The 27,954-nt window shown below is 42.8% G+C and overlaps 2 protein-coding genes across 3 annotated transcripts; both read left to right on the top strand.

Moving 5' to 3' along the window:
- The first annotated feature begins 1,174 nt into the window (after positions 1-1,174).
- On the top strand, positions 1,175-4,624 carry LOC138600038 (protocadherin-10-like). The gene is made up of 2 exons (XM_069671691.1): positions 1,175-3,706; positions 4,559-4,624. The coding sequence occupies exons 1-2, from the start codon at positions 1,175-1,177 to the stop codon at positions 4,622-4,624; spliced, it is 2,598 nt and encodes an 865-aa protein (XP_069527792.1).
- Positions 4,625-11,345: 6,721 nt separating this feature from the next.
- LOC138604571 (protocadherin alpha-C2-like) lies at positions 11,346-18,490 on the top strand. Of its 2 annotated transcripts, XM_069676522.1 has the most exons (3): positions 11,346-13,895; positions 14,994-15,030; positions 15,965-18,490. In XM_069676522.1, the coding sequence occupies exons 1-2, from the start codon at positions 11,460-11,462 to the stop codon at positions 15,003-15,005; spliced, it is 2,448 nt and encodes an 815-aa protein (XP_069532623.1). In that variant the 5' UTR covers positions 11,346-11,459; the 3' UTR covers positions 15,006-15,030; positions 15,965-18,490. The 2 variants fall into 2 exon arrangements, with proteins under 2 accessions (XP_069532623.1, XP_069532614.1); XM_069676513.1 differs by lacking the exon at positions 14,994-15,030.
- The last annotated feature ends 9,464 nt before the right edge of the window (positions 18,491-27,954 follow it).

The following is a 27,954-nucleotide window of genomic DNA, read 5'->3' as shown; positions in this document are numbered from 1 at the left end:
GGCTGTGAAAAGCAGGTCAGTACGACCACAGAGAGAAAACCACATGTGCATCACATGGATAGCCCTGGGATTATTCCTCACAAAATGTCTTAATTCCTCTGTTCACTAATGATCCAGGGAAAATGCCCTCTAATCTCCATTCCATTAATTAAAAAGAGCATGAGCCCATGGAAAACCTCACCATCTGCTGCAGTTTCATTCCTGCAGACAGATTGTGTTTTCAGTTTTTAACCAGGGGAACTGGGTTTTTTAGAGCAAACGGGTGGAGCATACATTGAGGTGGATGGTAAACAGATACAACTGCTCGCTTTGAGTATTAATGCACTGAAATATGCTGGAAAGAAATCTGTTTTAAACAGGAGCGATCTCTGCCAGGGTACTGTGAAGACGTCCGGGAATATGAGCTGCTTCCTGAGCTCAATTTTATAATTTACAGACTTCAAACCGCGTACTGTACATACAGAGTCACTAAAACATTCATCAGAGGAGACTGCACAGCTGTTTTATAGAACGTTTTTAGCAACTGTTTCCTTAATAAATAAATAAATTGTCCTTTTTTAATGAGAATGGTGTAAAAAACTATTATTTATTTAAAAAGTTATTTTAATTTAATTTCCAATGTTCCAATCCTGTGCTGTGAAACTGTATTTAGCAAAGGAGTTATGAAAAAATAGATTGAGTATTAAAGTCAACAACTTTCTGACAAGTTTATGAGTCAGAGTGTTTAAATTTGCTGCGGGGAGATTGGTTTATATCCGATTATGCTAAACTATATCTCTTCAAAAATGATGAAACGTTCTTATAAGAAATTGAATCAAGTGTTTGACCCGCGGTCAGAGCCTGGAGACTGTGACATGAATTTGATCGGGCTAGTAGGCAGGAAAGATTATCCGAGCAGATGTCGTTTTCCCTCCTATTGGAACAGTAGGGCCAATAATAAACAAACGCACACACAGACACACAGAGCGCACACTAATCTGAGATAGGCTAGTAGCCCTTGCACATCCCTTTCTCTCTCCTCTCTTTTCTCTCAGGCAGACAGTCGCTGTGCCAGACCCGCCAATGTCAAGTTTATACCAGACTGTATTTTGCACATCTCTGCCTTAATCATCTCGTATGAGCGCACTACAGAGTCAGTGTTTAGTGTGAGATGCAGCTTTGCTTCAGCCTACAGATGGACACACAAGGGGCGAAGAGGAGACTATTTGGGAAATGGCACGCAGTGTGCCGCTTTGCGTTGTTCACTTGTGTCTTGGACGCAGCCTGGGGACAGATCCGTTACTCAATCCCTGAGGAGCTGGAGCATGGAGCTTTTGTTGGCAACATTGCGGAGGACCTGGGCTTGGATTTGGACCGGCTCTCTGCGCGCAGATTCCGGATAGTCTCGGGTTCCAGGAAGCAATACGTGGAGGTGAATTTAGAGAACGGAGTTTTATTTGTCAACGAAAGAATTGACCGTGAGGAACTATGCGAGCAGAGTTTGTCCTGTTCTTTCCACTTGCAAGTGGTGATAGAAAACCCTCTGGAGCTTTACAGGGTCGAGATGGAAATATTGGACGTGAACGATAACTCTCCGAGTTTCCCGTGGACCGAGTTCAATCTGGACATATCAGAGTCCGCTGCGCCAGGATCTCGTTTCCCACTTGAGAGCGCACAGGATTTGGACGTGGGATCCAACTCGCTGCGCACCTATTTGCTGAGTGTAAATGAGCATTTTCTTTTGGATATACAGACGCGCAGTGATGGCAGTAAATTTGCAGAACTAGTCCTCCAAAGCCCACTGGACAGAGAGCAGCAAAGTGCGCATCAAATGGTCCTAACTGCGGTGGATGGGGGCGCGCCGGAGAGATCCGGCACTGCGCAAATTGATATCACAGTTTTGGATGCGAATGACAACGCGCCTGTGTTTGATCAGTCCTTTTACAGAGTGAGACTTGCTGAAAACGCACCGAAAGGTACAGTTGTCATAAAACTCAATGCGTCCGATCTAGATGAGGGTCCCAATGCTGATATAACCTACTCATTCAGTGGCCACGCGCCCATCAAAGTGCGCCAGCTTTTCAGCGTAGACGCGCGCACGGGTGAAATCAAAGTCAAGGGAGTAATAGATTATGAAAAGGCCAGAATGCATGAAATATATGTTCAGGCTAAAGATAAAGGCCCATCAGCTGTGGCAGTTCACTGCAAAGTGCTGGTGAACGTTTTGGATAAAAACGACAACCTCCCAGAGGTGATCCTCACGTCAGTGTCCACACCTGTGCAGGAGGACGCGCCCCCAGGGACTGTGATAGCAGTCATCAGCGTGATGGACAAAGACTCAGGTGAAAACGGGAACGTGGACTGTGAGATCCCCAATCTCGTCCCATTTCAGCTCCACTCATCATTTAAGAACTACTACACATTAGTAACTTCTGATTTTCTGGACAGAGAGTTGATCGCAGAGTATAATATCACCCTCACCGCGCGGGATATGGGCTCTCCACCTTTATTCACGCGGAAAACGATTCTGGTCCAAGTGTCTGATGTGAATGATAACGCGCCTCGCTTCAAACAGCCCTCCTATACTGTGTATCTGACGGAGAATAACGCGCCGGGTGCATCCATCTGCTCCGTGACTGCACAGGATCCAGATTCAGGTCAGAACGCGTACCTCTCCTACTCTATACTGGATGCAGATATTCAGGGAATGGCCATGTCCACTTATGTGTCCATAAACTCAGACAACGGGAACATTTACGCGCTGCGATCGTTTGACCATGAGCAACTTAAAAACTTTCAGATCACAGTCCAAGCTCAGGACGCCGGTTTCCCTCCTCTGATCAGCAACGTTACAGTGAATATCTTTATTCTGGACCAGAACGACAATGCACCTGTTATTGTGTCCCCAGTTACGCAAAATGGCACAGCACCCAGCGAGGCACTGCCCAGAACCGCAGACGCCGGTCACCTTGTCACCAAAATCAGCGCGGTGGACGCAGACGCGGGACAAAACTCGCGTCTCTTTTATCAAATGCTCCAAGCAACAGATCCAAGCTTGTTCAGCGTGGCTCTGTACACGGGGGAAATCAGGACAATCCGCCAGTTGGTGGAGAAAGACCCCACGAGGCACAGACTGGTCATTCTCGTGAAGGACAATGGTCAGCCGCCCCTCTCGGCCACAGTTTCCATCATCCTGTCAGTGGTTGACAGCCTGCCAGATCTGCGGCCCGATTTGGGTGACCTGTCACTAAGCCCGCATCACAGCTCCAACTTCACCCTCTACTTAATCGTGTCTCTGGGCGCCATCTCCTTCACGTTTCTGGTGGCTATAATCGTCCTGGTTACAGTGCGCAAACTGAAGGGCAGACCGTCCAACAGAGAGTCCAACTTCCCCTCAATTAGCGCGTGCTGCTGCGGCTGCTGCTCGCGCTCAGAAGCCTCCACCACTACAGAGGTTTTTAAAAAGTCCAACTTGAACGTCCGGATGTCTTCAGGCGCGCCCGGATGCGCAGAGGCAAACAGCAGCGGCGCACTTCCGCAGGTCTACTGCTACAAAATGTGTCTGACTCCGGAGTCATCCAAAAGTGACTTCATGTTCCTCAAACCCTGCAGCCCGGTGATGTCAGTGCAGCAGAACAATGCCAAGAGCAGAGATTATCTGACCTCTGGCTGGAGCGCGCTGGACCGGAATGAGCTGGCCAACAACAGAGCAGCGACCCCAAATGAGGTAATATAGCCTACTTAAATACACCAAAACATACAAATCAACTAGAGGGATTATTTCTCTTATCATATCACTTAAGTACGACACTTATCCCCAAAGTAGAACACTAGTCATCCCGCTGCCTCACTTTAATTAGAAATGACAGCCGCGTTGACTACAGGGGGAACTCTCAATGCATTTGACACACTAAAGGACGCTCTTAACTTCTATTAAATTAGATTTCAAAATAGTTCCAATGAAAGTAGGTTAAACTTCAAACTGCCATAATAATTCAATGTGTGAAATATAAGCAGGTTAACATCACAGATATGAAAGTACAACTACTTTAATGTTGATTTGATATGTGTAAGATAAAGAACGTAAAGTTTATGCAGGAAATCCGCTGAAAAATATAACCTCATGTTGAGACAACAAACCCTGCAGTCTGGGCAAATTACCAGTGTGTCAGGGTGTGTGACACATACATAAAAGGTGCAGAGATAAAAGAGATGCATATTTTTATCAGCGAGTTTAAGCTGTCTTTTGATCTCAACAGCATCCGTATATCCATAAGTTCTGAACTCATTGGGAAATTTGCTCTGCAACATTTTTTTCTCTCATGCTAATGTTGCATTTGAAAGTCTATTATGTATTCTGGCAATGTCCATACTTTTAAAATAGTCTAGCAAAAGTTAGGCCCCTCTTTAAGTTTGACTAAGACTTTCTTTCTGTGCAGCTTAATCACAGAACAGATGAGCAGCAGACTAACTGACTTTGACTTAAGATCATCTCCTGTGTCTGATGCCTGTACTCATGCACTCATATAACATGATAACATCTTTGCACGAATGCTTATCTTTCTTTTCAATTGTGCAGCTCAAGTATTCAAACAAGGACTGGACCTTGACCAAGAACCAACGCAACTCAGCATACAAGAGGTGAATACACAGTTCAGGCAGTAACAATATGCACTCATACACACACACACACGCACACACACCTAAACTGTCTCTTTATCTCTTCAGGTATAGCTCAGCAAACATGGAGGCCACACTAACTCGTCAACAGAAGTACGATGCTGAGGGGTTTTCCTGCCCTGTGGCTCCGCAGTACTGGACCTGGGGAAACCACATGAAAGGTACGAGGAAACTTTGCAATCCGGGCTCATTATGAAACACATGAAAGAGGGAGTTGGGGTGGGGGCTCTCCCTGTAAGGATTTAGTCAGAAATAAAAAATGGTAAACTGAAAAGCAGATAATACAAAGCCCTAAAACTGCGGGGGGGGGGGTTTAATGCATCAACATGAGGATTACTTGAGTCCCTGCGAGAAGTGTTTAGCCTTTTTTCGAGGAAAAAATTAAGAAGACGCCTTTAAAGCCACCTTATTCACATCAAGTGTACTGTATATAAATAGGAGCTCTTTGCAGAAATAATCTGCCGATACAAACTGTAATTTATGCGCATTTTTACAGACTGCAAGATGTCTCTTCAAGAGGCGGCGGCCCCTAACTACTCGTGGGTTCCAAAGTACACTCAGCCTCACTCTGAGCCCCCAGATTACCAGCACAACGTCTACATACCTGGCACCACGTCTGACTACAGCACACTGAAGCTGGCGCCCAGAGGGGAACTGGATGTGTACAACACCTTCTCTACTTTCGGAAAGAAGAAGAGATTCATCTCAAACTATGAACAGTCTTTTGACAGGGATGATGACATATTAAGCAACGACATCTTCAAATGATACACCAACTATACTGTATATTCTGTGTATGATATGTGACATCCATTAATAACTAGACATTTCTTCGACAGTGTAAGTACTGTTCTTGGAGGCTGAGAGACTGTTTTGTCCTTTTAAGGTGGAATTAAACACCCCTCCTTACAACAAGTATATTTTTTATTTGTGTAAATACTGAGATAAAGTATAAAAGTCGAGTATAAAAGAGAAGAGGGAGGGATTTCTTTTGTTTTCCATCAGGACTGAGCTCAGGTAAAAGTGATTTGATGTGTTTGGAAGCTGCTGGTTCTCAGTAAGATCATACTGAATGTCTTTCTGCAAAAACAAATTCAGCATTTTACTTTTTATTAAGTGAGGGTTGTCCATGTATCGGTCACTTTAACTGTATGTAGAAGCATCTTTTTGGCAGCTTTTGGGACAGCTAAGGAGTGCTGTGCTGTGCATCCAAGATGTGAAACTAGTAGAAAAGAAGAAAACATATATTCACCATCTTCAGAGAGTCATTGTGCCCATCACTTTTCATCCATGCTGTAAATCTTGGTGGATAATCCACACGTTCAAAATGTATGATGCATTTAGTGACACGTCATTTTGTCCATGGAGGGTGAATACAGTCCAGACACGACGCACGAGCAGTGCAAACACATGCTGCAGGGGATGCTGTAGACAGTTTATGCAGCACACAGACATAGGAGACACATCTGACTTCAGGAATATGTCATTTACAGAGAGAGCTTGTGCAGTCGCCAGATCACTGACACATCACGCTGCAGTGTCGACACCAAGAAGGGCAGTAACACAGGGACAGTGTTACTGCAATAACACTCAGATTGTTTGTTGTGTGATATGTTTTATACATTCCAGATTTGTATCTATCATTGGGCAATCACTCTGTATATAGTTTATGTACAGTATATATCGATATCAATAAATCTGTCCACAACTCTGAAGTGTTTTGGATGGTTTCTTCTGAAATAACTGCTACAGCAATCAAGCATTTATATCAAAGCCCAGTGTAAACAGTGTGAATGACAGTGACTGTAGTTTTAGGGGGGGATAGATACGATCAAAAAATGCAGAAGGAGCACAAATGAGCTAACGTGCTGCTAAAGGTTTCTCTCTAAAGCAAGAGTGATGCGTCTGCAGCCCACCTTGCGCGGCGCTTGTAAAAGAGCTATTTGCAAATTCAGTCGTTTTGTGCCAAAGTGCTGAGGCTGAGATTTTCTCCAAGGGGGTCAGAGGTGTGAACCGCGGAGTCTTATTTTTGGGACACCGACGATCAATCCCACTGCACAATTTACATCTTATTTTTTTCCTGCCAAGATTGTAGGGATGTGTCGGCTGTGAGCAAGTCAGCTCCGAATTTATAAGGCTCAATAAAAGGATGATACTTTTATTCGGTAGTAACGTTTGTTATTAGAGTCAGAGCCAAGAATGGTTAGACTTTTATATGTTGTAAGTCTGCAATTGTGCAGAGAGTCAGGAGGGACCAATCAGTGAGAATCAGGGTATTCTGGAATTATGGCTCAGTACAGTACAATTATACTAAAAAGGTGACATTATTTAGCTGCTGCAGAGCTGAGCTAAACGATCTGACTCACTGAAAAGGACTGGAATTAACCATCAATTTAAAATCAATTCAGGCCCAGTCATTACAGTCAAGCCGGCTAAATTAAAGGCAAATAAGGAGCCTAACTCTCTGACACGGACACCTGTGTGTATGAAGCCTGGGGATAAAGAAGTGACCGTTATCGCGTCCTTTAATGCTCTGGTCAGTAAACTCTGGGTTTCAGCTTCTGCTCTGGATATAATCCACAAGATCCACAACCTCTATCTGAGCTACCGCAGACCAGGGGGTTAGCGTTGGTCTGGAGCCTGCCTGCCTCAGTGAACTGCTTCGTGTTCAAAGAGCCGGGTGCCGAGGGCCACGTTCTGATGTATTTTGAAGTCTCTGAAGACTGAGTCAGAGGGATGAAACCTTTGAGGAAAATATGAATATATATCTCTGTCATTAAGAGACCAACAGGAATTTGAAATTCAAATCCAGATAGGCCCGCAACTACATCCTGCCAATAATTACAGATAATCAGGCCAAGATTTATCTTTGACTGTATCACAACCCGTACCAGAAACAGCCAGGCTCAGCAGTCATAATAAGTCCCATGTGTTACAGTCAGAGACACTCAGCATATGTCCGTCTTCTCTGCCATGATGATTCTGTTCGGGGTCCAATTCTGTGCTTTTTATTTCTATTTTTCTCCCTCTTATGTCTCCCAACAATTCACAGCTTCTCCATCCCTGGTTCAGCAGATGAGTGTCCCTTTTTTCTCCACTAGAGGGGGCCTTTCCATCACAGATACCTTGTACTGTTTGTGCTGTGCTTGGTGTGCATGTTGGAATCCAACATTTTATTTCATGAGAAGTGTTAAGATACATTTTCTCTGATATTACTTACTTAAAAATGTGTGTCCGTGCAAACATTGACTTTCTTTTTTTTTTAAACTTTATTTAACACTCATGTGCACTCACAATAAATGCATGGACACATGAAATTGGTACTTTCATGTCTCATGTAAGCCTGTATTTCTAACTTTTCCCCTCTTCCCTATACTCTACAAACTGTTATATAGTAAAGGTGGATGTCTGATGGTGTTCCTTTCATGTAGCACCTGGTATGTGTCATATGGACATGGACAGAAAACAATAAAAAGTTGATAATAAAATAAATAGACGACATCACAATTAAATAATGTAAAAACGACACATCAGCAGGGTTTCTCCGACAACCTGAAAACAAACCTATGACTACAGGCAATTTTAGAGTCACCTGTGAACCTAACAAGCATGTCCTTGGACTGTGGAAGGAAGCCACACATGCACGAGGATAATATGCAAACTCCACACAGAAAGGCAGAACCGTGATTCAAACGTGGCACCTTCAAGCTGTGAGGCGACAGTGCTACTGCACTGACAAGCAGCCCTGATTCTTGTGTATTTCGCCTTCAAATACAGGGGCAGCACCTCAACCTTTGTTCTTTACTAATTCTACATTACTTTAAATGTTGACATGTAATTATTAAGATACTTATGGTATGTACGGTGGTGCGGTGGCTAGTACCTCACGGCTTGAAGGTGCCACGTTTGAATCCCGGTTCAGACGAAGTGGGTCTTTCTGTGTGGAGTTTCCATGTTCTCCCCGTGCATGTGTGGGTTCTCCAGCTTCCTCCCACAGTCCAAAGACATGCTCGTTAGGTTCATTCATGACTTTAAATTGCCCGTAGGTGTGAAAGGTTGTCTGTCTCTATGTGTCAGACCTGTGATTGACTGGCGATCAGTCCAGGGTGTACCCCGCCTCTCGCCCAAATGACAGCTGGGATGGGCCCCAGCCCGCCCTTGACCCTGAACAGGTAGAAATAATTGATGGATGGTGGATGGCTTCAGGGAGATGATTGGGTGTTATAGCCTTTTATCTCGTTAGGTCTTCATGTCATTAATGGAAGTATCTCTCTGGTCAGTTTCACTTGAATTAATTCAAAAAGTGATATAAAGCAGCAATAGATATGAAGTATTTAAAACTAACTATCTTTCAGTGTTGGAGTTTTACATTTATCAAAGCTATTTGGCATCTTTATGTGACCTAAGTGAGTATGTTTTACATTTCATCTACAGTTTTCCTTTGATAGTTTTTACATCCAATTTGTTTGTAGGCCACATACTTATTCCAATGCCAAACCTTCTGAGCCTGACATCATGTCAAAACATTACCAGAGTAGTATAAAGCTCTTTACTGGGCACAAATGTCAGGGTTCTATAATAAACCTTACACCACTGAGATATAACTCTATCCTGTACAGTTACACACATTTTCTTTTGAGCGCAGACTACGTGGCAAAAACAAAAGTAGGTGAATTAACAGACTTTAATTTAGTATTAGGTAGAATATAATAATAAATAATAATATAATGAGCGTTTGTTGTGGTTAAAGTGCAGATCCTCCTGTAATTCTCTGAACAGTCACTGGGTGGAGCTAAAGGAAAAGAATACTGAGGACCCTCCTCGTCTTATCAGCCATCATGTCGGTTACAATCCCTTTAGTTTGGGAAACCAATCACATTAAAATATGGCAGCGAGCACAAACAATGACAGGAAGTAAAAGCTGCTTCAGCTGTGGCTCTGCAGGCACAGTGTCGGTCTACCCAGTGTAGAGCTTTACTGGAGGTCGCTCCAAAGAAAGTATGAAACTTAAAAATATGGCATCACTGCAGCACATTTTAAAACAGCAAAAGCTCCGTGACGGTTGAGAAATGCCTACACATTGTTACATTCCTCATACATTTTTATAAAGTCCACTTATTATTTACCTAATGAGATATAAAGTGAAACATTTAACTGTATTTATCTCACTGGAATCTCTCCTAACAATAAACACCCTCGGACGTCTCCATTTTTAGACCAAAAATTAGATACAGGGTGACATCATTTCACAAACTATTGTCAGCCATATCATCATCAGCCATAAATAAAGAGCATCTTATAATATTACATTATGATATTGGCGGTTACCATCAAAGGAATAAAGGAACCACAACAACAATGTTCTTTCAGTGCTCCCATATGATTCTCATTCAGTGATATTTTGATTGCAAACTTTTAGGTAGATTCTGGTGATATGCTGTTTTAAATAACTATCAAAATCATGTACTTTAAAGACAGGCATTCAGCATTAACTGATTTTTTAAGACAAAATAAAAACTATTGATCAACTATTTCTTTAAATATGCTTACAGTAAAGATATACTGAAGCCCTTAGTGGACATGCATCAATCTAGAAAAGAAAACAACAGGCTGGTCACTGTGATGTTACAGACCAGGACATGCCATCCTGCCATTGCTCACACTAATGAGGTAAGTTAAGCCTATGTCTATGTTTGTTTTGTGCTTTTGGATCTCTGATCATATGAATAATGATTATCTGACGTTACAGTAGTGCAAGTGAATTAAAAATATAGAAATCTAAGTCGAGATCTTGAGAAAAAAAATGTAAATGACTTCTGTTATCATGGAAAAACTGAGTAAATAAAATGTGTGGATGCATGTCGCTTAGGGCTTCCATAAAGAGAAATTAAAGTCGAGCTGAAACAGCATCTCGAGAGTATCTAGCTTCCGTATCGTGACGTATTTCCGAGTGAAACAGGACGTGCAGGCAGGACATATCATGAGAGGGATTTGATTTGATCGTAGAAGTGGGCGTAGACAGACGTTCTCCACAGCGCAGTAGTTAGCTAACTGACCGAGAGTTCTTGGTGCTCTGCGGCTAAATGTTGCAGATTGACTGGTTGAAATTGTTTGGTGCTAACTTACGTAAGCATGCGTGAAATTTAGTTTTACCAGAAGAAAAAATGATCGGATTTTGTTATAAGAATACGAAGAAATGGATTTTCTGTATTTTTTTTGGCCTATATTGTCACATAGATGCACAATATTACCGGGGATGTGATCTAAAAGGATTAAAATTACATTTTTTATATCACCTCGACTTTAAATCTCCCCCAAAAAATGCACAAGAATATAACTTTGTCATTGTGAGGCACATGTTTCCAGACTTAAGAGAAGAATATAATTCTTAACTTCGTACATTAAATAATACTGCCTTGGACCTCAGACTACTAAACAAATTATCCTCGAACTGTACTTTTTATATTTTAAAATAAAAAAAATACATAAAATGTGGTTGCTGCACAAAATGTTGAATTCAAAATACCGTTTTTCCTTTTTTCCTGAATTCTAGTAAGACACTTTCCCCCTGTACACCCCTTTCAGATAGGCCACCCGACCAGCCCACACAGAAGCAGGCTACGCCCCTGCAGAGCAGTGGTGTGAGAGCCCCGCTCCTCCAGCGGTACTGTACCGTGCATGGCCTACTGCATCTGCAGCTACAACTCGTGGAGGCGAGAATGACACCGGCGCTCCCCTACATGAAGACAACCTGATCGTAAGGACGGATCTGTTTCTTTTATAGATTTAAAAATACCACAATGATGGCGCTTTTCATTGCACCTTTACGGACACGGTTGACCGTGCCGGTTTTTACATTCGTTGCACTGTGGGGATGTGCGTTTTCCATCACTCGCTACTCTATACCGGAGGAGATGGAAGAGGGCTCCTTTGTTGCCAATCTGGCCACAGATCTGGGTCTGGATGTTCGCAGTTTGGTGCAACGCAGCGCGAAACTCGATGTCATTCACAGCAAAAATTACCTTGACATCAACAAAGAAACGGGGGAGCTGTTAATCCGCGAGAAGATAGACCGGGAGAGCATATGCATGACTAAAACAACCTCGTGCTTTCTGAAAATGGATGTCATACTGGAAAACCCAATTCGTATTTTCAACATCGAGTTAGAAATCATGGACATAAACGACAACGCGCCGCTGTTTCGCAGAAAGACAATGCACTTGGACATCTCGGAGGCAACCCCTCCCGGTGAGAGATTTTCATTGACAAACGCGGTGGATGCGGATGTGGGGGCGAATTCAATCAAAACGTACTATCTGAGTGAGAGCAAATTCTTTAACATTGATATTCAAACTGGCAGCGATGGCTCCAAATATGTCGATTTAGTGCTGAACGGTAATTTGGACCGAGAGGAGCATTCAATCCATAATTTGATTTTAACCGCTGTGGATGGAGGGGTGCCTCCCCGCTCAGGCACAGCCAGCATCGTTATTAATGTGCTGGATATCAATGACAACGCCCCCCTGTTCAGTCAGCCGGTTTATGCAGTGAATGTCTCAGAGAACTCAGCTGCAGGGACAGTGGTCATGACCCTAAACGCAACAGACTTGGATGAAGGTACAAACGCTCAGCTGGTGTATTCATACACTTTGTACACCTCAGAGAAGACTCAGGAGCTCTTCACCCTTGATCCAAACTCAGGCGAGATCAAGGTGAAGGGGGTGATCGACTACGAAGAGAGTCAGAGTTTTGAGATGCACATCCAGGCTCAGGACAAAGGGGCGACCCCGCTGTCCGGACACTGTAAAGTCTCTGTGTTTATCACAGATCTGAATGATAACTACCCAGAAGTGACCATCAAGTCTGTGAAAAGTTCCCTGACTGAGGATGTTGCTGTGGGGACGCTGATTGCGGTGATCAGCGTCAGAGACAGGGACTCTGGAGGAAACGGGGAAGTACAACTCAGTTTGAATCAGGAAAAGTCTTTACCGTTCCTCCTAAACAAGTCCTCAGAGGGTTACTTTGAGCTGCTGGTCTCGAAGCCACTGGACAGAGAGAAAGTAAGCAAGTATGACATCACTTTAAGGGTGACAGACAAAGGCTCGCCGCCCTTATCTGAAAACGAGACCATCACTTTAGAGATCCTGGATATCAATGACAATGCTCCCACGTTCCCCCAGTCTTTTTACACGATCCACGTTGTAGAGAATAATCTACCAGGGTCGCTATTGACATCTCTTAGCGCGTTTGACCCAGATCTCAACGAGAACCAGTACTTGGTTTACTTCATAATGGAGAAGGAGATTGTTAACACGTCCATGTCAATGCTGTTTTCCATCAACCCGGAGAACGGCGATCTCTATGCCCTGAAGACCTTCGACTACGAGAGAGAGAGGGAGTTCCTCTTCCACATCGAGGCGAGAGACTCTGGTGTTCCCCCGCTGAGCAGCAACGTAACAGTCCACATCATAGTACTGGACCAAAACGACAACACTCCTCTAATAGTGTCGCCTTGGCGGGCGCAGGGTTCCGTGGTGGAGGAGGTAATACCCAGGTCGACAGATAAGGGGCACCTGGTCGCCAAGGTGATCGCTATTGATGCAGATTCTGAGCAGAACGCTCGAGTCACGTATCAGCTCCTGCAGATCACAGATTCCACCCTTTTCAGCCTGGATCAGTACAACGGGGAAATCCGAACAACAAGGATGTTCAGCTACAGAGACCCGAGAGTACAGCGGCTGGTCATTGTCGCCAAAGACAACGGTCAACCCGCTCTATCCGCCACTGTCACCATCAAGATATCAACAGTAGAGCATGTCATGTCCTTTTCAGAGACCACAGAGTTGCCCATAGAGTATGACGTCTTCACAGACTTGAACCTGTACTTGGTAATCGGTTTAGGGGCCGTGTCGTTCCTGCTACTGATAACCATCTTGGTTATTATTGTGCTCAAGTGTCAGAAACCAAAACCAAAGGCCATCAAGATGCCCCCGAACAACAGGAACAGCGTGATCAGCAGGAACAGCGTGATCAGCCAGAGGAGCTCCACCATCGCAGATTCCACCCTTATCTCCAGCGATGCCTACTGGTACAGTTTGTTCCTCGCAGAAACCAGGAAGGGCAAGGTGGTGGTGAGACAGCCCATCATCCCTAAAGGAGCGGGGTACTTTGTGTCGAGTATACCCAGAAGCATAGGGCCCAGCGAGACCACAGACTCCAGAGCATCCACGCTGGAGGTACGTATGAATAAAAAGATGGCTGTCAATGAGACTGGGACGAGGGGAACACTGGTTTGTTTAGGAATGTCTAAAGACAACACAGAGGGGACTACAACAAGTGTTGATTTGACAACTAGTGGGTGTCTTTAGGGAGCAATTCTTGTACAAATGGTCTGTGTGTTTGGCGGTATGGCTAATTATTTTCACAGGTTCAAAGATGAGCTATTATATTCTGTGTGCATTCTATAGTAGGTCAGGTGCAAAATTAGAATATGTGTCAAGTGTTGATCTGTCTTTTTTTGATTGTTTTACTTTCACACATATTTAACTAAGTATTTTACACACAGAGACACTTCGGGCCTTTTACTGGAAAGGAGTTAAAGAGGCTGGTAAAGGCTTAAAGTTGTGGGTATTTGGATGCCTGATTAAGCTCAGTTTTAATATTCCAGCGTCGTATTTTGCACAAAAATCACACAATTCTAAAGCAGTGACCCCTTGCAAAACAGCCAGCGCAGACCCTAAAAGGCTGCTGTACATTGATGCATCAGTATATCATAATCATGTTCATTACCAGCGTATTTCTAAAGCGAACTCTCTGCACTTTCATTGCATAATTAGGCCAAACAAATACCCCCAAACTGGAATTGTGCCACTATTTCATGTCTTATGTAGTATGTAGGTCATTTATTGCAGATGCATAACACACAATCAGAGCATAACTAGTGGGCGTAAGAAGAGAGGGGGGTACTTCAAAGAAGCCCAGACATGAGGAGGAGGAGGAGGCGGGGGCAGGGAAAGGGGGAGTTCTCTTCAAGGACAAGAGATGTATAGCTGCGCCGTGTGTGTGATGCATCATGCTGGGGGTTTGCACTCAGTAGACTGCGATCAATGCAGGGCCGCTGCAGCCGATCCAGATGTTGTTTGCTTTTGTGCAGCTGGACCTGCAGACTAAACTGAAACAAGTGATCCCCTGAAAGATTAAACAACATGAATATGCATGGCTGCGCAGGTGCATGACGACAGAGAGAGAGGAATGCGTGTATGATGTGTATGTACTGTGTGAGCGTCTGAGTTTCACGCGTACCACTGAACTTGTCTCTTTTTTCTGTTCTTAAGTACTCAAAATGAAAGGAAGTCCATTCTACAACTGGAGGTATGCTGGTTGCTAACTACATTCTGTAGAGCCACTATAATTGTGTAGACATTTTCTATCCTTTCTCTATTTGGTATACACTCTTGGTTCGGCTCAAAAATCTGCTTTGATAAACTGTCACAGTTCCCAATGTTGGTGTTATCTATCGGCCTTCTCCTGATTAAATAGAGCAGAATCAAATATTTCCATTTGTCCCAGGTCAGACTCTGTCCCTCACAAATACAATACTCTGTTTTTTTTCTTCCAGTGCCATGCTATTGTGAGCACTCTAATATAAATTGGCTAGTCTCTCAAGTGAGAAAAACCTATCAGCTTCCTGAGAGCTGAGATTAGAATAAAAATTGGCCGCCTGTCAGACTTGTGTTGTGCACATCTGGCTGGCTTGGCGGCGATTCAGGGCAAAGTGATGGCACAGACCGGAAAAAGGGGATTAGGGGATGAATTGTCCCAAATAGGTTCTCAGCGTGTAACATACCTGAGAGCAGAGACTGTGTCAACTATCTCCACATCCCTGCACATGAACTCTCTTCGGGCATGTCTCAGATATGTCCTAAAATAATATGGAACCCCCCTTTGTAGTTTTAATATATTATTGGCCCACCAAATACCAAATAGCACTTTGTGATGCCTGCTTGTGCATGCTTTAATTACACCTTCTGCTTCCCTATTTTAGCTTAAAGCTTTGTGATATTTGATTTGAGCTATGTGCAGTATTTCTGTGTATGATTTGGTGAAATTACCAACAACCGTGATTCAAAAAAACGACAAAAAATGCACAGAAGTTCTTTTTGACGTAGCCCTGAATTTCACTGTCCCTGAACCCCAACGACATGGTGGCAGTAACCAGTCACGATCCACTGTTGCATGAGTGAGGACTTTCTATATCGAGGTCGACTTCCTGTTGCTGCTAATTCTGTGTTCCGTCTCTCCGCAGGGACCCAGAAGAGAACTGCCATGATATAATCATCTCTTCATGGGAGTCTCTGGCTGAAGTTTGTCCCTGTGACTCACAAAGAAGATGTAGAACATCTGTCCTCCCTCAGTCCCCCCTGCTCCAACTCCAACCCCCCCTTCATCCAAACATCCAAACATCGACCAGGAATCACCTCAGCTTTCTGCCTTCTTTTCTCTTTAAAGCATGAATCTGCATGATTCTACAACATATTTGGACATAGAATTATAAATCATTTAGTGGCAGGATATTTGGACGTTCTTCTAGAGTTGCCTCATGTAGTAAATCATTCCCTCCTTAACGCTTTGAAACTCCTCAATGGACAAGTTTGCCTTCTCTCCGAGGTTTACACCGTGTGCTGTAGTTCTAGACACCATCAGACGCCATCATGCAACAGTTTTGTAAGCAAAAAGTTCAAACACGCCTACTGAAACACACACACACACACATAAATCAGGGTAAATATTATTCTTCCGTAACTCTGATAAATCCTGAACTGTAGCTGGTTCCGTCACCGATTCAGGCTTTGCACTTGGTGTTTTTCCTCTTTGAATAATAATTTCTACTGTCTACTGTTACTCGCCGATGAAAAAACCAATGATCTGATTTTACATTCTCATTTTTTACAATGTTTGTTGTACTCAGCGGTGATGAATGTGTGAAAAAGACAAAAAAAGAATGAAAGAAAATTGTAAAATGGAAAAAAACAAACCTAGGAGATACACGGTTTCTCTTTTTAGTTGATTGTAGATACTGTCGTTCTATAAAGATAATGAGGTCTGACACCTTACATCAGGTTATACCTTGTAGACATGTGTGCTCTTATAAAGCATCTGGCTGGGGGAGCAGTTATCCGGCTGTATTTGGGCAGGCACAAATCACACAGCAATATTGAATTACCTGAAACATGATCGTGTTCAAAAACGAGTATTTCAGCTTGCGTCCTCTGCAAAGGGGGAGGTGTGTCCTTATCGACAGGCGCTCTGACTGACGGGGCCAGAACGAGCTGCTAGAAAAACATTCAAACATATTTTTCAAAATAAAATTCAAATTTATTTCCCTTATCACACTAATATAAGCTATTACCTATTTCTCCTTGACTTTTACCAGGTCGATTAAGCTGGCAATTCAAATATGAACTCAATCAAAAATCGTAAGAAAATACAATAATGGAAATTTTAGATAATATTTTGTAAAAACAAATCCTCTGTTTATTGAAAAGAGTAAGAATATTAAAATGTATTTATCTTTGCCACGGTGCGAGGGAAAACAAGGCCCAGGCAAGGTGTTGTTTTATGAATATTCCTGTTTTTATAGATATTTTATGTATTAACTTTTAATGCTGCTTTTGTGAGCTTCTTTAAGGGCATTTTGTGTTGCATATTTGTAGTTTGGTGCGTATGACGTTGTTTTGATAGTGTACATAAGTTAAAATAGAAACAAGAGTACTTTTCATGACCTCAAAGGTAGCGCTGCTGCGCTGCTGTGAAGCCCAGGACTTTTAATTTCTCAGAAACAAGGAGCTTATTAGAACCGCTCATTAGGGTGCTAAATGATCAAATGTAATTGGGTGAGGTAGGCAGATTGGACTGTGAGACGGAGAACATGGTGGTAATTATAGTTGCAGTATTCTGGTGCTGACTCTGCAGTAAAAAAACAACACATAGACAGTGCTTAGAAAGTATTACGCAGATGATAGCACTTTGGAAATATGCACTGAATCTAAATACGATCACTGGAGAATATTTCCACATGTATCGAGCTACATAATCTGAGTCAGGGAAATCGAACCTCACTGTTCCTGGGCGCCCCGACATGACCAAAGTCTGCCTGTCAGACTGAGGATGTCGCATGATGAGGGATCTCTTGCTTTGAGGACAATTCTGTGTCCAATCGACGCCCAAACCGGTCAATTCCAACAAAGAGTTAAAAAGTTGCACATGTGATGAGCTCCTTGCGTGCCTTCTGCATTGTAAAAGATATACATGACTGTTTATGAATGAAGTCAAGGCATGTCATTCAGTATTACAAATTACAGTTACCCCAGTGATAAAATACCTTAAATAACTCAAGTGTTGTTAAATAGGGGCTCAGCCTTTTGGTCTCAGAGCAGGTGTTCTATTTCAAACCAGTAGATGCATTTACTGTAAATCAAACTGCTTTATACTTTGTGTTTTTTATACTTAGACTTTTTTGATATCATCTGTATTCACTGTGATCAAATGGCACAGGGGGCGCTTGTGCTCGGCATAGTAAAAGTGTGTTATCTCTCATTTGTGTACTCAGTTTTTCCTCGGCTAACGTGCCAGTCAGATTGTACAATATGCTTCGAGAGTTGCATCAAAAACCGTAATCCAGTTCCATCCCACTTAGTGGATCAAAGACAGTATGGGAGAGAATGGTCTTGCTTTATTTTGAAGTCGAGTTAATTGTCGGATTTTGATGTTGCTTATTTGGCTTAAATGTTCTGCCTGATCATACTAGTTTGAATAAAGCTTTTTAATCTGTGTTTGTGTTTTTGTCTGTGATGAAAAATGAAAGTGACTTCTGGAACGCGACACACACACACTCTCTCTGGGTCTCTTTCTCTCACTGAGAGTCCCTGCATACACACATTTTGACCCAGTTTCTCACTATAACGCTCCGTACTAATTCTTGGAAATTGAAAACTAAATAAAGGGAATGTGCCTGCAGTTCAAATCGCAGAAGCAGACAAATAATAGCTTTGTCAGGATTAGTAAAAGCCCGGAGCCACAGTGTACGGCCTGCTCTTCACTGTGACCACACAGGGCTTTCAGTCTGCAGTCCTGCAGGAGACTGATGTGTGAGGCCCCATTCATTCGTATGATCTGAAACATTCCCTATTATAACCAATGGCATCAAGTTTACTGAGTATTGACTCTGTTTAAAATGGATTATGTATAATGATAATTATTGCTAGAATTATAATAGCATGAGCAAACATCTGAGGCATCAAGTGCTGTGAGGCAGAATTAGCTTGATTTGGAGAAAGTCTAGCAATTATCAGACTCGTGGAAACTGCTTTAATTATTTGTCCAGCAATATGAAGTCAGACTGAGTCTTTTGGGGATTAATCAAGAGTAATAACGCCCCTGAAATTACTCTGTGGAAAGGCTAACTTCCTCCTGACTGAAAGTAAGTTACGGAGGCATCAACTCTGTGTGAAAAAATAGTCACTAATATCGACCACAGTGCTTTTAAACCTCACAGCATTCGAGGTAGAGTATCAGAATAAAGACCAATAATCCTACAGACAAATAATTAAGAGGTAATAAGCTACATTTCGGACATGAAATTCAAAATAGTTACATCATATGTGGAACTGGTGAACCAAAAGTCCTCCCTCAGCTTGAAAGCACTTTGAACGCACAAACTATATTTAAAGACTTTGTGGTCTTCTGGCTACTTTTGCTTTAAAAGGATTGGAAGTAGGTCGCAGGAAATAAGCAGGGCACCTGTGGCTACATTCATGTGTGCTGAGTATTGCTGTAATGCTTCCATCAATTCTCCTCCCCAAAGGTTTGTATTTTCAGCACCGGTGCTGTCCGTGGTGCTGAAAGTGTTGTGCAACCAAGCTGTGATACACTGGGGGTGCAAAAAAGGACTGCTTTTTATTAAGCTGTTTCCCTGAAGGTAATTTTTTTCTGTAAAACAGGTCACTCTGCAGGGTTCCCTGCAAAATGCTTTTAAACAAAATCTTATTATTTCAGCGATTTCTCTGTAGAGTGTGTTAGGTAAGAATGCTATGTAGGGCAGCTGCGAGTAGCCACCCACATCCTGGATTTCTTCAGGAATTCAGATGTGTTGTAGTGTGAAAATACATGTCAGTATAATACTGACACCTACATGTTTCCCCGTTAATGACTTGGTGACCTATCACAGGTGTTTTTGCTTCACTTATTGTATGCTAAGCAGGATCTGGTCCTGACATGACCCTCAGCAGAAACAGGCCAGAAATCAATAAATAGAGGAGGAAGGGGTCAGGAGTTTTCTGACCACCAAACCTTCTGTGTGAGGTTCATGTAGCCTTTAAGTGTTTACGCAGCGCACTTAGCCAGAACAGAAAAGCAGCAGCACAGTAAAACTTTCTCCTCAGTGTAGCAGTAAAAGCTTTATCAGGCTGTGACTGATGCTTTTGAAAAGGTTTGCAATTAAGCAGCCCATTACACATCGTCAGTATTTCTTTGTGCAGCGCTGTAGTGCTTTTATTTCTAGAGTTTTGACTTCACCATAAATCACCTTATGATCCACCTCCTTCTCAGTCAGAGAGCAGCTTCTGTTTGCACAGAGCTCGGCCAGTAGGCCGCAGTGTATTGATCCAGCAAAAGGGTTTCACTATTGAGCACTGTCTGCTTCACAATTGAGCGCTGGATTAGAATATTAAAAATGGAGATTTTCAGAGATGGATGGAAGCCGCTTAAGCATATTTTAACCAGATTATGTGGATTTGCTCAATCCTGTCTAGCTTTGCTCAGTATGAGAGTCAGTTTTGAAATCAGTTTCAGTGTATGAGTTTGAATCCACAGACTTTTCAGACATCAATCTTAAACTTAGTCTCCTAATGTTGTTTAAGTCCTCTGAGTACTCGGAGGCCGATTCCCTGCTTAACAGTGCAGACAGCAACAGTCATTTCAGCAGACGTGTTCTCGGCTGCCCTCTGTCTGTCTGTACCAAAAGGCCTAGAGAAATGGTCGACGTGAGGGTCGGCTCAACCTTGTGACCATCAACATAAACGTGATGTCATGCCCAAAAATGGTCTTGAATTAATCAGAACTATGACAGTCTCGAGGTCTAAGGAACGCTTACTTCCAAAACAAAACTGTAAAGAAACTAAACAAAGAAACAAAACCATGCAGACAACAACAATAATTTATGAGCAATTAACAACGTGTCTGATTGGTCAGAGGCTGCCATCTGGAGGAGAGGAATCATTGAGGGAGAGAGGAGAGAAGGTGAGTGAAGGAGAAGAGCACAAAAAGGCTCAAGCACGTACACGAGTCATCCTGTGTAAGGAAAGGAATTTGGCACTTACATTATCAAAACCAACCATATAGCTATTGTAACAATTGTCAGTTTTAATTAATATTGGAGAAACGATTCTAAACGGATTTAATTTGGCTGTTTCTGTCAAACGTTTAAAGTTATAATCTCAGATCTCAGTTTCGTTCTCCATGGCAGCACCTATGGCGATAAACGGTAATTGCGGGAGCACACTTCCCAGATATCCAGACAGTGCTGCATGTGTGACGTCCCCGGGTTTGGCTCCGGTTGTAACTCTTGATTTTCCTGGCTGACGGTCGCTTTCCTTTTTAGACTGTTTGCCTTCATCTGAGCGTCAAATTTGTTTCTTTTTCTTTGGATTTTCACTTATTGTTGAAGTTGTATCTGTAGTCATCCATCTTCCCTTTGTTTGTTCAGCCATAGTAGATTACTGTTTACTCGCAACACTCGCAGAGACCGGAAAAGCAGCCGCTTAGCTCCGTCTACCCTCTCTGGCAGACCAACCACTGCTGGCTGATGGAAAACGCGTCACTAACTGGGCGAAAGTCACACCAGACACCCAGTCCATAATAATACTGTATACTGCAAATGCAAAGGCTTTCATCAGTGGGCCATAGACTCAATCACCATTGTGTTACCTCATTCGGCGATACATAACAGATGTTTATTTAAATGAAAATCTTCGAGATCATTACTTTTTGTCACAAAGAAGGCTCAGGAACACTACATAAAACATGAAGTGGTTATATTCCAACCTGACGGTGTATAAGAAGTGGATGTAGCCTCCTTATTTAAAAAGCAAAGCCAATACAGAAAGCCTTAAAGCTGCAGTGTTTCTAATGGCCAGCAGGGGGAGACAGACAGGTTGCAAAAAACGAGTCGGAGTGTAAAAACCAGCTGGGAAAATGACCTGAACGCTCAGCTGATTTATTACCTCTGTTAACATTTTCCAAATGAGTTATGGTCCCAATTGCAAGTTCCAGGTCTTATTCAATATAGCGTGATGATACATTTGTATATAATGGTCCTATTTAGAGACAAATAGACAATAAAGCAGGGTATGTTTTAGGCAGTGGCTACCTGGGATTAATAAGTCACTACAAAGACAGCCTGTCAACCAGGATAGAGATGTAGCTTTAGCTGTAGATGAAGATGAGATTAAATGCTATGATGACAATAAAAACAGTCTTAAAATAAAGGATAGAGATGTAGCGATGCAAGACATTCTGTGATACAGTTATGGTTACCTCTGTCTCTATAAAACCAAGATAGTAATGGCCTAAATGTGGAGCCCAAGGCTTTAAAATGTAATCAACAAACCAATGTGTCATGCTCTAGTAGCATGTTCAACTGAATCAATCAATTTGACCAAACATGGTTTTGTTTAAGTTATTTAAACCATGTTAAAGTTACAATCGCAGCACTATCAGTCATAGTGTGAGACGGGCTGAGGGTGCGTGACCCACTTGCATGAGTGAGTCACATCAGCAGCGAGGACACCCTGGCTAGAGAACATGCACAATGGGGTCATGAGGAGTCCTAACACCTAGAGCCTGGGCTTCCCCACAGCTGGAAGGATCAAGCGAAGGGGTCTGTAAAAATGTGTCACTCGAGCAGCAGTCAGAGCGAGGATTGATGCGTCATTTGTTTTATCTTGCGTCTGTGCTGTCACAGACTGAGTGTGGAAGGATGAAACAGTTATTGCACGGCAGCAGAAATGGATATGAGCAGGTTGTCGCTCTGATCTAGAGACGCGCACTGGACCAGACAGGAAAACAAATCTATTACAGCATCTGTGAAGACTGTGTTTTTACACACAAGATCTCCACAGACAACTTCTGTCTTGTTGCTTTTATTTAACGTCTGTAAGATCTTGTTTTGATGAGGCGAACGCTGCCGCAGATTAGAGAGAATACATGTCTTGATTATTGTATTATTTATAGATAGGAGTGTACACATGAATAAGGAACAGGCTTCACATTCACAGGGGAACCAGGGAGCGAAGAAGTCTGTGCTGATCTCGAGGCACGCCTGATGTAAGAGTACTATGATGGAGTTAAGTGCAACGAGATTTAGAGTCCATCTTGAGTGACGCCTGTGGCAGGTTTTTTATGTGTGGCTGCCCTTGCCACGGGGTCACTGCTGTGCCAGTTAACGTTGGCCGTTCTGGGTGGGATTTAGACGTCTGTGTGTGTGAGCTGGAATCCAGCACAAATACTGCACATTTGTCTGGACTAAAAAGAGGCAAAAATGTGGGCAAGCGTAACCTTTAATCCTGCAAGAATTATGATTGTGAACTTTGAGACAATCTGTATCACATACACAGGACAGATGGACAGACAGACATGCTCGAGGACACTGCAGCTGTTGTACAATCACGTCTCCATCCTGCTTCCTAATAACACAACTCTCACACTCCATCTCGTCTAGACTGTTGTTGTAGCTTATTCAGATTTTTTGTGGGGACACAACGCCAAGTTTAAGATGTTGAACACAGCTGGCACTGAAACATTCATCAAATTGCTGTTGCTATGGTAACACAATTTTCCGAGTCTTATGCAACAGATCCAAAATGGTTCCTATAGCCCAGCAGGTGAACAATCAGCCTGTAACGCATCATTCTTGCATGTCTGTTTTATGGTCCGTGCTGGGGTGAATGTGTGACTGGTTATTTGTCAGCGGGAGTGCAGGGGTCGTCCTTTCAAAATAAAAGCACAATGTACAAACATTTGCTTTTATATAACTGTGATCCCTAATTGCACATACATTAATATGTCAGAACAACTGATCATTTAGAAACGGTTGCAGAATTCTGCTGCTAGATTGGACGTAATATATCTTCAAGTTGAGGATCATATTTCCCCAACTGTATTTTATTTCTCCACCACTGGGAGCCTAAAATACACCGGCTGACATTTATAGGCCTGTCTGACATCAAGGTGAAAGACATAAAGCTCCCTGGGCAGCTTTAGGAGACGGAAGAGTAAGCGAAACCTTCTTTTTTTCTGCTCTTGTATTAATTTACCCTCATCGATATCTTTGTAATATATTGTTTTTTTAATGTGGCATCTACTATCAGATGTCTAATCAGGGAAACTCTGGTATAAAACTATACTTGTTATAACGTGTCACAGTGGTCCATCTGACCCCGCATGGATTATTCAAAGGAGCCACTGCAGCTCCTCTCCCCTCGATGCACTCAGGCAGGGATCTATCGTGCTCGAGGCTATCAGGACAGCCTTGCCCTGCCAGATGTTGTGACCGACTTTACTTGTCTGTTTTGGACGGATTTCCCAGACTCCCTTAGCTTCAGCCAAAAATAGTGCAGCTTCTCTCCCACAGTGTGATGTTCGTGCCGATTCTTTATAGTCGTAGTTGTTTTGTTGCGTGAACAAAGGCATAGTTTACAGCCAATATTCCTCTCTGCTTTATCTAAAAGCCGGGCGTGTTTAATATTCATCGGTGTCCTTCCAGTTTCCTTTTTAGTACATGAAGCAAGAAGCCTCTAATTCCTTCACTGCCTGATTAAAACGTTGTTATCTCTGGGCTCTAACCCAAATTTTACACAAGAGAGCCGTGGTTACTGACCTAGCAATTCCTCTTTAGTCTCCTTTTCATGACTCACTTGCTCCTTCAATATGTTACCATGATAATTCCTGTTTCAGAGATAAACGTACAGAACAAAGGGGATATTTCTCCAGAACTGGATGTAGCAAACCAGGTTTACTCTACCGTAAAGATGAAGAAAATAAGACAAATAATTTAAACACGTTCGCAAATTTTTTTGCATTTGTATATGCATTTTTTTTTACGTGATGATGTTTGTGCTTATGGTGTTAATTTCCCGACCAGTAGATCCTACAAACACTCTGCAGACTTCTCTTTGCACGGCATTATTGGTTAGTCCTCCTCTAACTATTACAGCAAGATGTCGAGTTTAATCTAATACAAGTAAATAGGGATCAACAAATACTGAACATAGTCGGATTATGGTACTGGGAATTTAACACCGACAGCTCCGAAAGCTTGAACGTGTCCTCATGGACCAGGACCGTCTTCCTAAAGTAACCTTAAGATGGACTGGAAAGAGGAAACGAGGGAACCTGGCAGCGAGCTGTGATCTCCGAACTGAATACAACAAACCTAACTTGGGGCGAGGCACAACATGCTGCGCAGGGTCGGACCAGATGGAAGCAGATAGTCGCAGCCTTATGCTCCACAGGGAACCAAGAGGATTAAATAAGTAAGTAAATACTTTACAGTTGAAAAATAAAAGCAAACTGATTTATAAATGTACTTTATGGAAGGTTGGTTTGTATTTTTAGGCAAAAACAGCTTCCACCATAAACATAAAACTACCAACTCTTTTGAGGCCTGGGCTTTTGGTACTTACAAAACAAAATTCATATTAAAGAGCAGCTCCAGTCATGTTTTAAGACATAAAATGTTCTGCTTGAAATAATAAATTGTGTCTGTTCGCCCTCATTAAAAATGACAGAATCTTCATAGGCCCCGCCCACTATGCGCATTTCCAACCGCCCCCTCCATCGTGAAAACAAAACACGTCTCTGCCGTCGTTTAGTGGCAACTTGTTGAAACTCAGCTAGCTTGAAATGTAGTAATTAGTAGTAGCAACGTTAATATTAGCAGTCAGTAGTGAGTTTGCAAAAATTACGATGATGGTTACAGCTGGCCCGCACATCGCCGAAGTGGTTGCCATCGGTTACACATAATGATATGCATAGCATCACCCCGTTCATTAACGGGATTGGCTCCTGAGGTTTGTGACGTCTCAAACCTGCCAATCTGAAAACGTGTTGTTCAGCCTGTCCTTGGTACACTGCAGTTTAAAAGCAGACAGGCCCAGCCAGGGAGATGACTGCTGATGTTGTCCCTGATGTGTCTTGTAGCACATGAAAAACAGCACATGGAGATGTTTACAAGGTTAAACACTTGATTTTACTGGAGGGGGGGGTTTAACATAAAAAGAAAGACTAAGACTAAGACCTAAATACCCTGTTGGTATTAGATACAATGCTCTTATTCATTCTTTATCACCTTCACTCTGTTTGTGTTAAAGAGACGTTTGTGTGGGATCATGCAGACAAGTGGAAAGTGTTTTAAAAATGGTGTTGTGCCACTACAAGTTGCTGTAACTGTTGCCAACTGGGCACTGCATTTGTAAGATGCAATGCCACAGTCAAACTGTTGCATTTTAATGAAAGCAGTTGAAAATGCTGTCTTGTGCTCTGCTCTAAAATGCTCTAATTGAGACGTAGGCTTGGCAGACAGGCAGTCTAACAAACCATTTGGTGCACTTAGAGTCTGTTGATGATAGCATGCTTGATACTTCACTCCCAAAAACACTTTAGTACATGAACAATTCCTCAGAGCTGCTCCCTGTTTATACCTTCTCTGTGCAGGGTTAACTGGCATTAAACATGTCGTGAAGGGACACCCTGGACCACAACAGAGGCGTGTGTGTTCTACCTAAACTTTCCCCACTGATGTTTAATACAATCAACATCAACATACTGTGAGAGTCCACTAGGAGTAACTGGCCAGGGTGAAGGCCGCAGTTCACCAAGCCAGGGGACATCTAGAGAAACTCTAAACTAAAGCTTGTCAACTAAGCTGCCTTTGCCCCGTCTAGACAGACAGAGAGAGAGAGAGAGAGAGAGAGAGAGAGAGAGAGAGAGAGAGAGAGAGTAGACACACATCCACCCAGCACTGACTAAAAATACATGTAAATGAAATTGTTGGCATAACAGCAGTCGGCACTGCAAGACAGGAACAAACGACACAAATCCACACGGGCAGGAGGCACTTAACTTCAACAGATGTGCTCCATCAGCTCTCACAACATTCGCTCACCTCTGCATAAAGAAGCAGCACGTGAAATGGGGTCAAAGAGGCAGCTGTGTTTCCAAATTGCACCGTATCTATGTCATCGCCCACATGCAACGCAGGCAAGGGAACACCTACAACAATTAAACAAGATTGTCATCCAAAACAATGCAGGAGATGCCGAGTGTATTAAGAGCTCAAATACAGACCTAAATTTAACACTACAATAATATAATAATGATAATATGGCAATTAAATTAATGTTATTCTCCAGCCAATTCCACATGCAACATAATCATCTATGTCTATCTATCATCTATGATCTTGCTTCTATTGCACACATGAGACTAAACCCCCTGGTTGTGTTTCCATGTAACATTCACACCTGTGGTCTCGACCTTTCACCTTGGAGAACATGCACACCTTTACAACAGTGTGGGAAAGTAGACCCTTATTTTACCATGTGTTTGTTTACATTTTGAGCACCAAATTTAGGGTTGGGAAGCTAATTCCTAGAAATTAATTGAACACAATAATCTGGAAGGGGCTAATTGTTGCATCCTTTGAGAAGTGGGAACGTGAGAATGAACATTAAAAGCAGAACACACTTGGGTTGTAGGCTGGATATTATAACACAAAGGCAAACACGCCTGCGTCTCGTATATTTATTTCATTTTATATTAAGCTGTATTTGGCACGCCTTCAGCCCGTATATAACCCTATATCGTGTTTCCTCCTCGGGTTATATGGGCTGCTATAGCCTATAGAGAGAAACACTAGACTCCTGCTTTGTGGGGTCCACCACGGGCATCTTAAATACGATTATGTGACCTGACAGTCTGGGGTCTACCACTGACAGTGATCCATGTGGAGGGAAGCTTGTGATTGTCAGTGCGATGCTTTCATACTGCTGCGCCTCGCCATGCGGTGGGCTGCGCCGCAGAATCGCTACCGGCGAATTATCCATCCTTACGATTCCAGTCCAGACAAAGAGAGACAGTCCCCAAACATGTGCCTGTGTATGTGGCAGCGTTTTTTTTTTTTTTACGCGTTTGTCTGCCATTTCGGGGGGGAGTGGTGATGCTGGATATTGTGCAGATGCG

This window comes from Semicossyphus pulcher, unplaced genomic scaffold, assembly GCF_022749685.1.
Source record: "Semicossyphus pulcher isolate SPU_LCO1_2020_fin unplaced genomic scaffold, fSemPul1.0.p SCAF_10, whole genome shotgun sequence".
Lineage (NCBI taxonomy): Eukaryota > Metazoa > Chordata > Actinopteri > Labriformes > Labridae > Semicossyphus > Semicossyphus pulcher.
This window is presented reverse-complemented; position numbering and strand designations above follow the sequence as displayed.

Excerpts from the sequence above, each read along its gene's own strand:
- LOC138600038 (XM_069671691.1), top strand. The coding sequence starts at position 1,175 with ATGGACACACAAGGGGCGAAGAGGAGACTATTTGGGAAATGGCACGCA. Across the intron at positions 3,707-4,558 it reads GAGCAGCGACCCCAAATGAG|CTCAAGTATTCAAACAAGGA; the intron begins GTAATATAGCCT and ends TCAATTGTGCAG.
- LOC138604571 (XM_069676513.1), top strand. The coding sequence starts at position 11,460 with ATGATGGCGCTTTTCATTGCACCTTTACGGACACGGTTGACCGTGCCG. Across the intron at positions 13,896-15,964 it reads CCAGAGCATCCACGCTGGAG|GGACCCAGAAGAGAACTGCC; the intron begins GTACGTATGAAT and ends GTCTCTCCGCAG.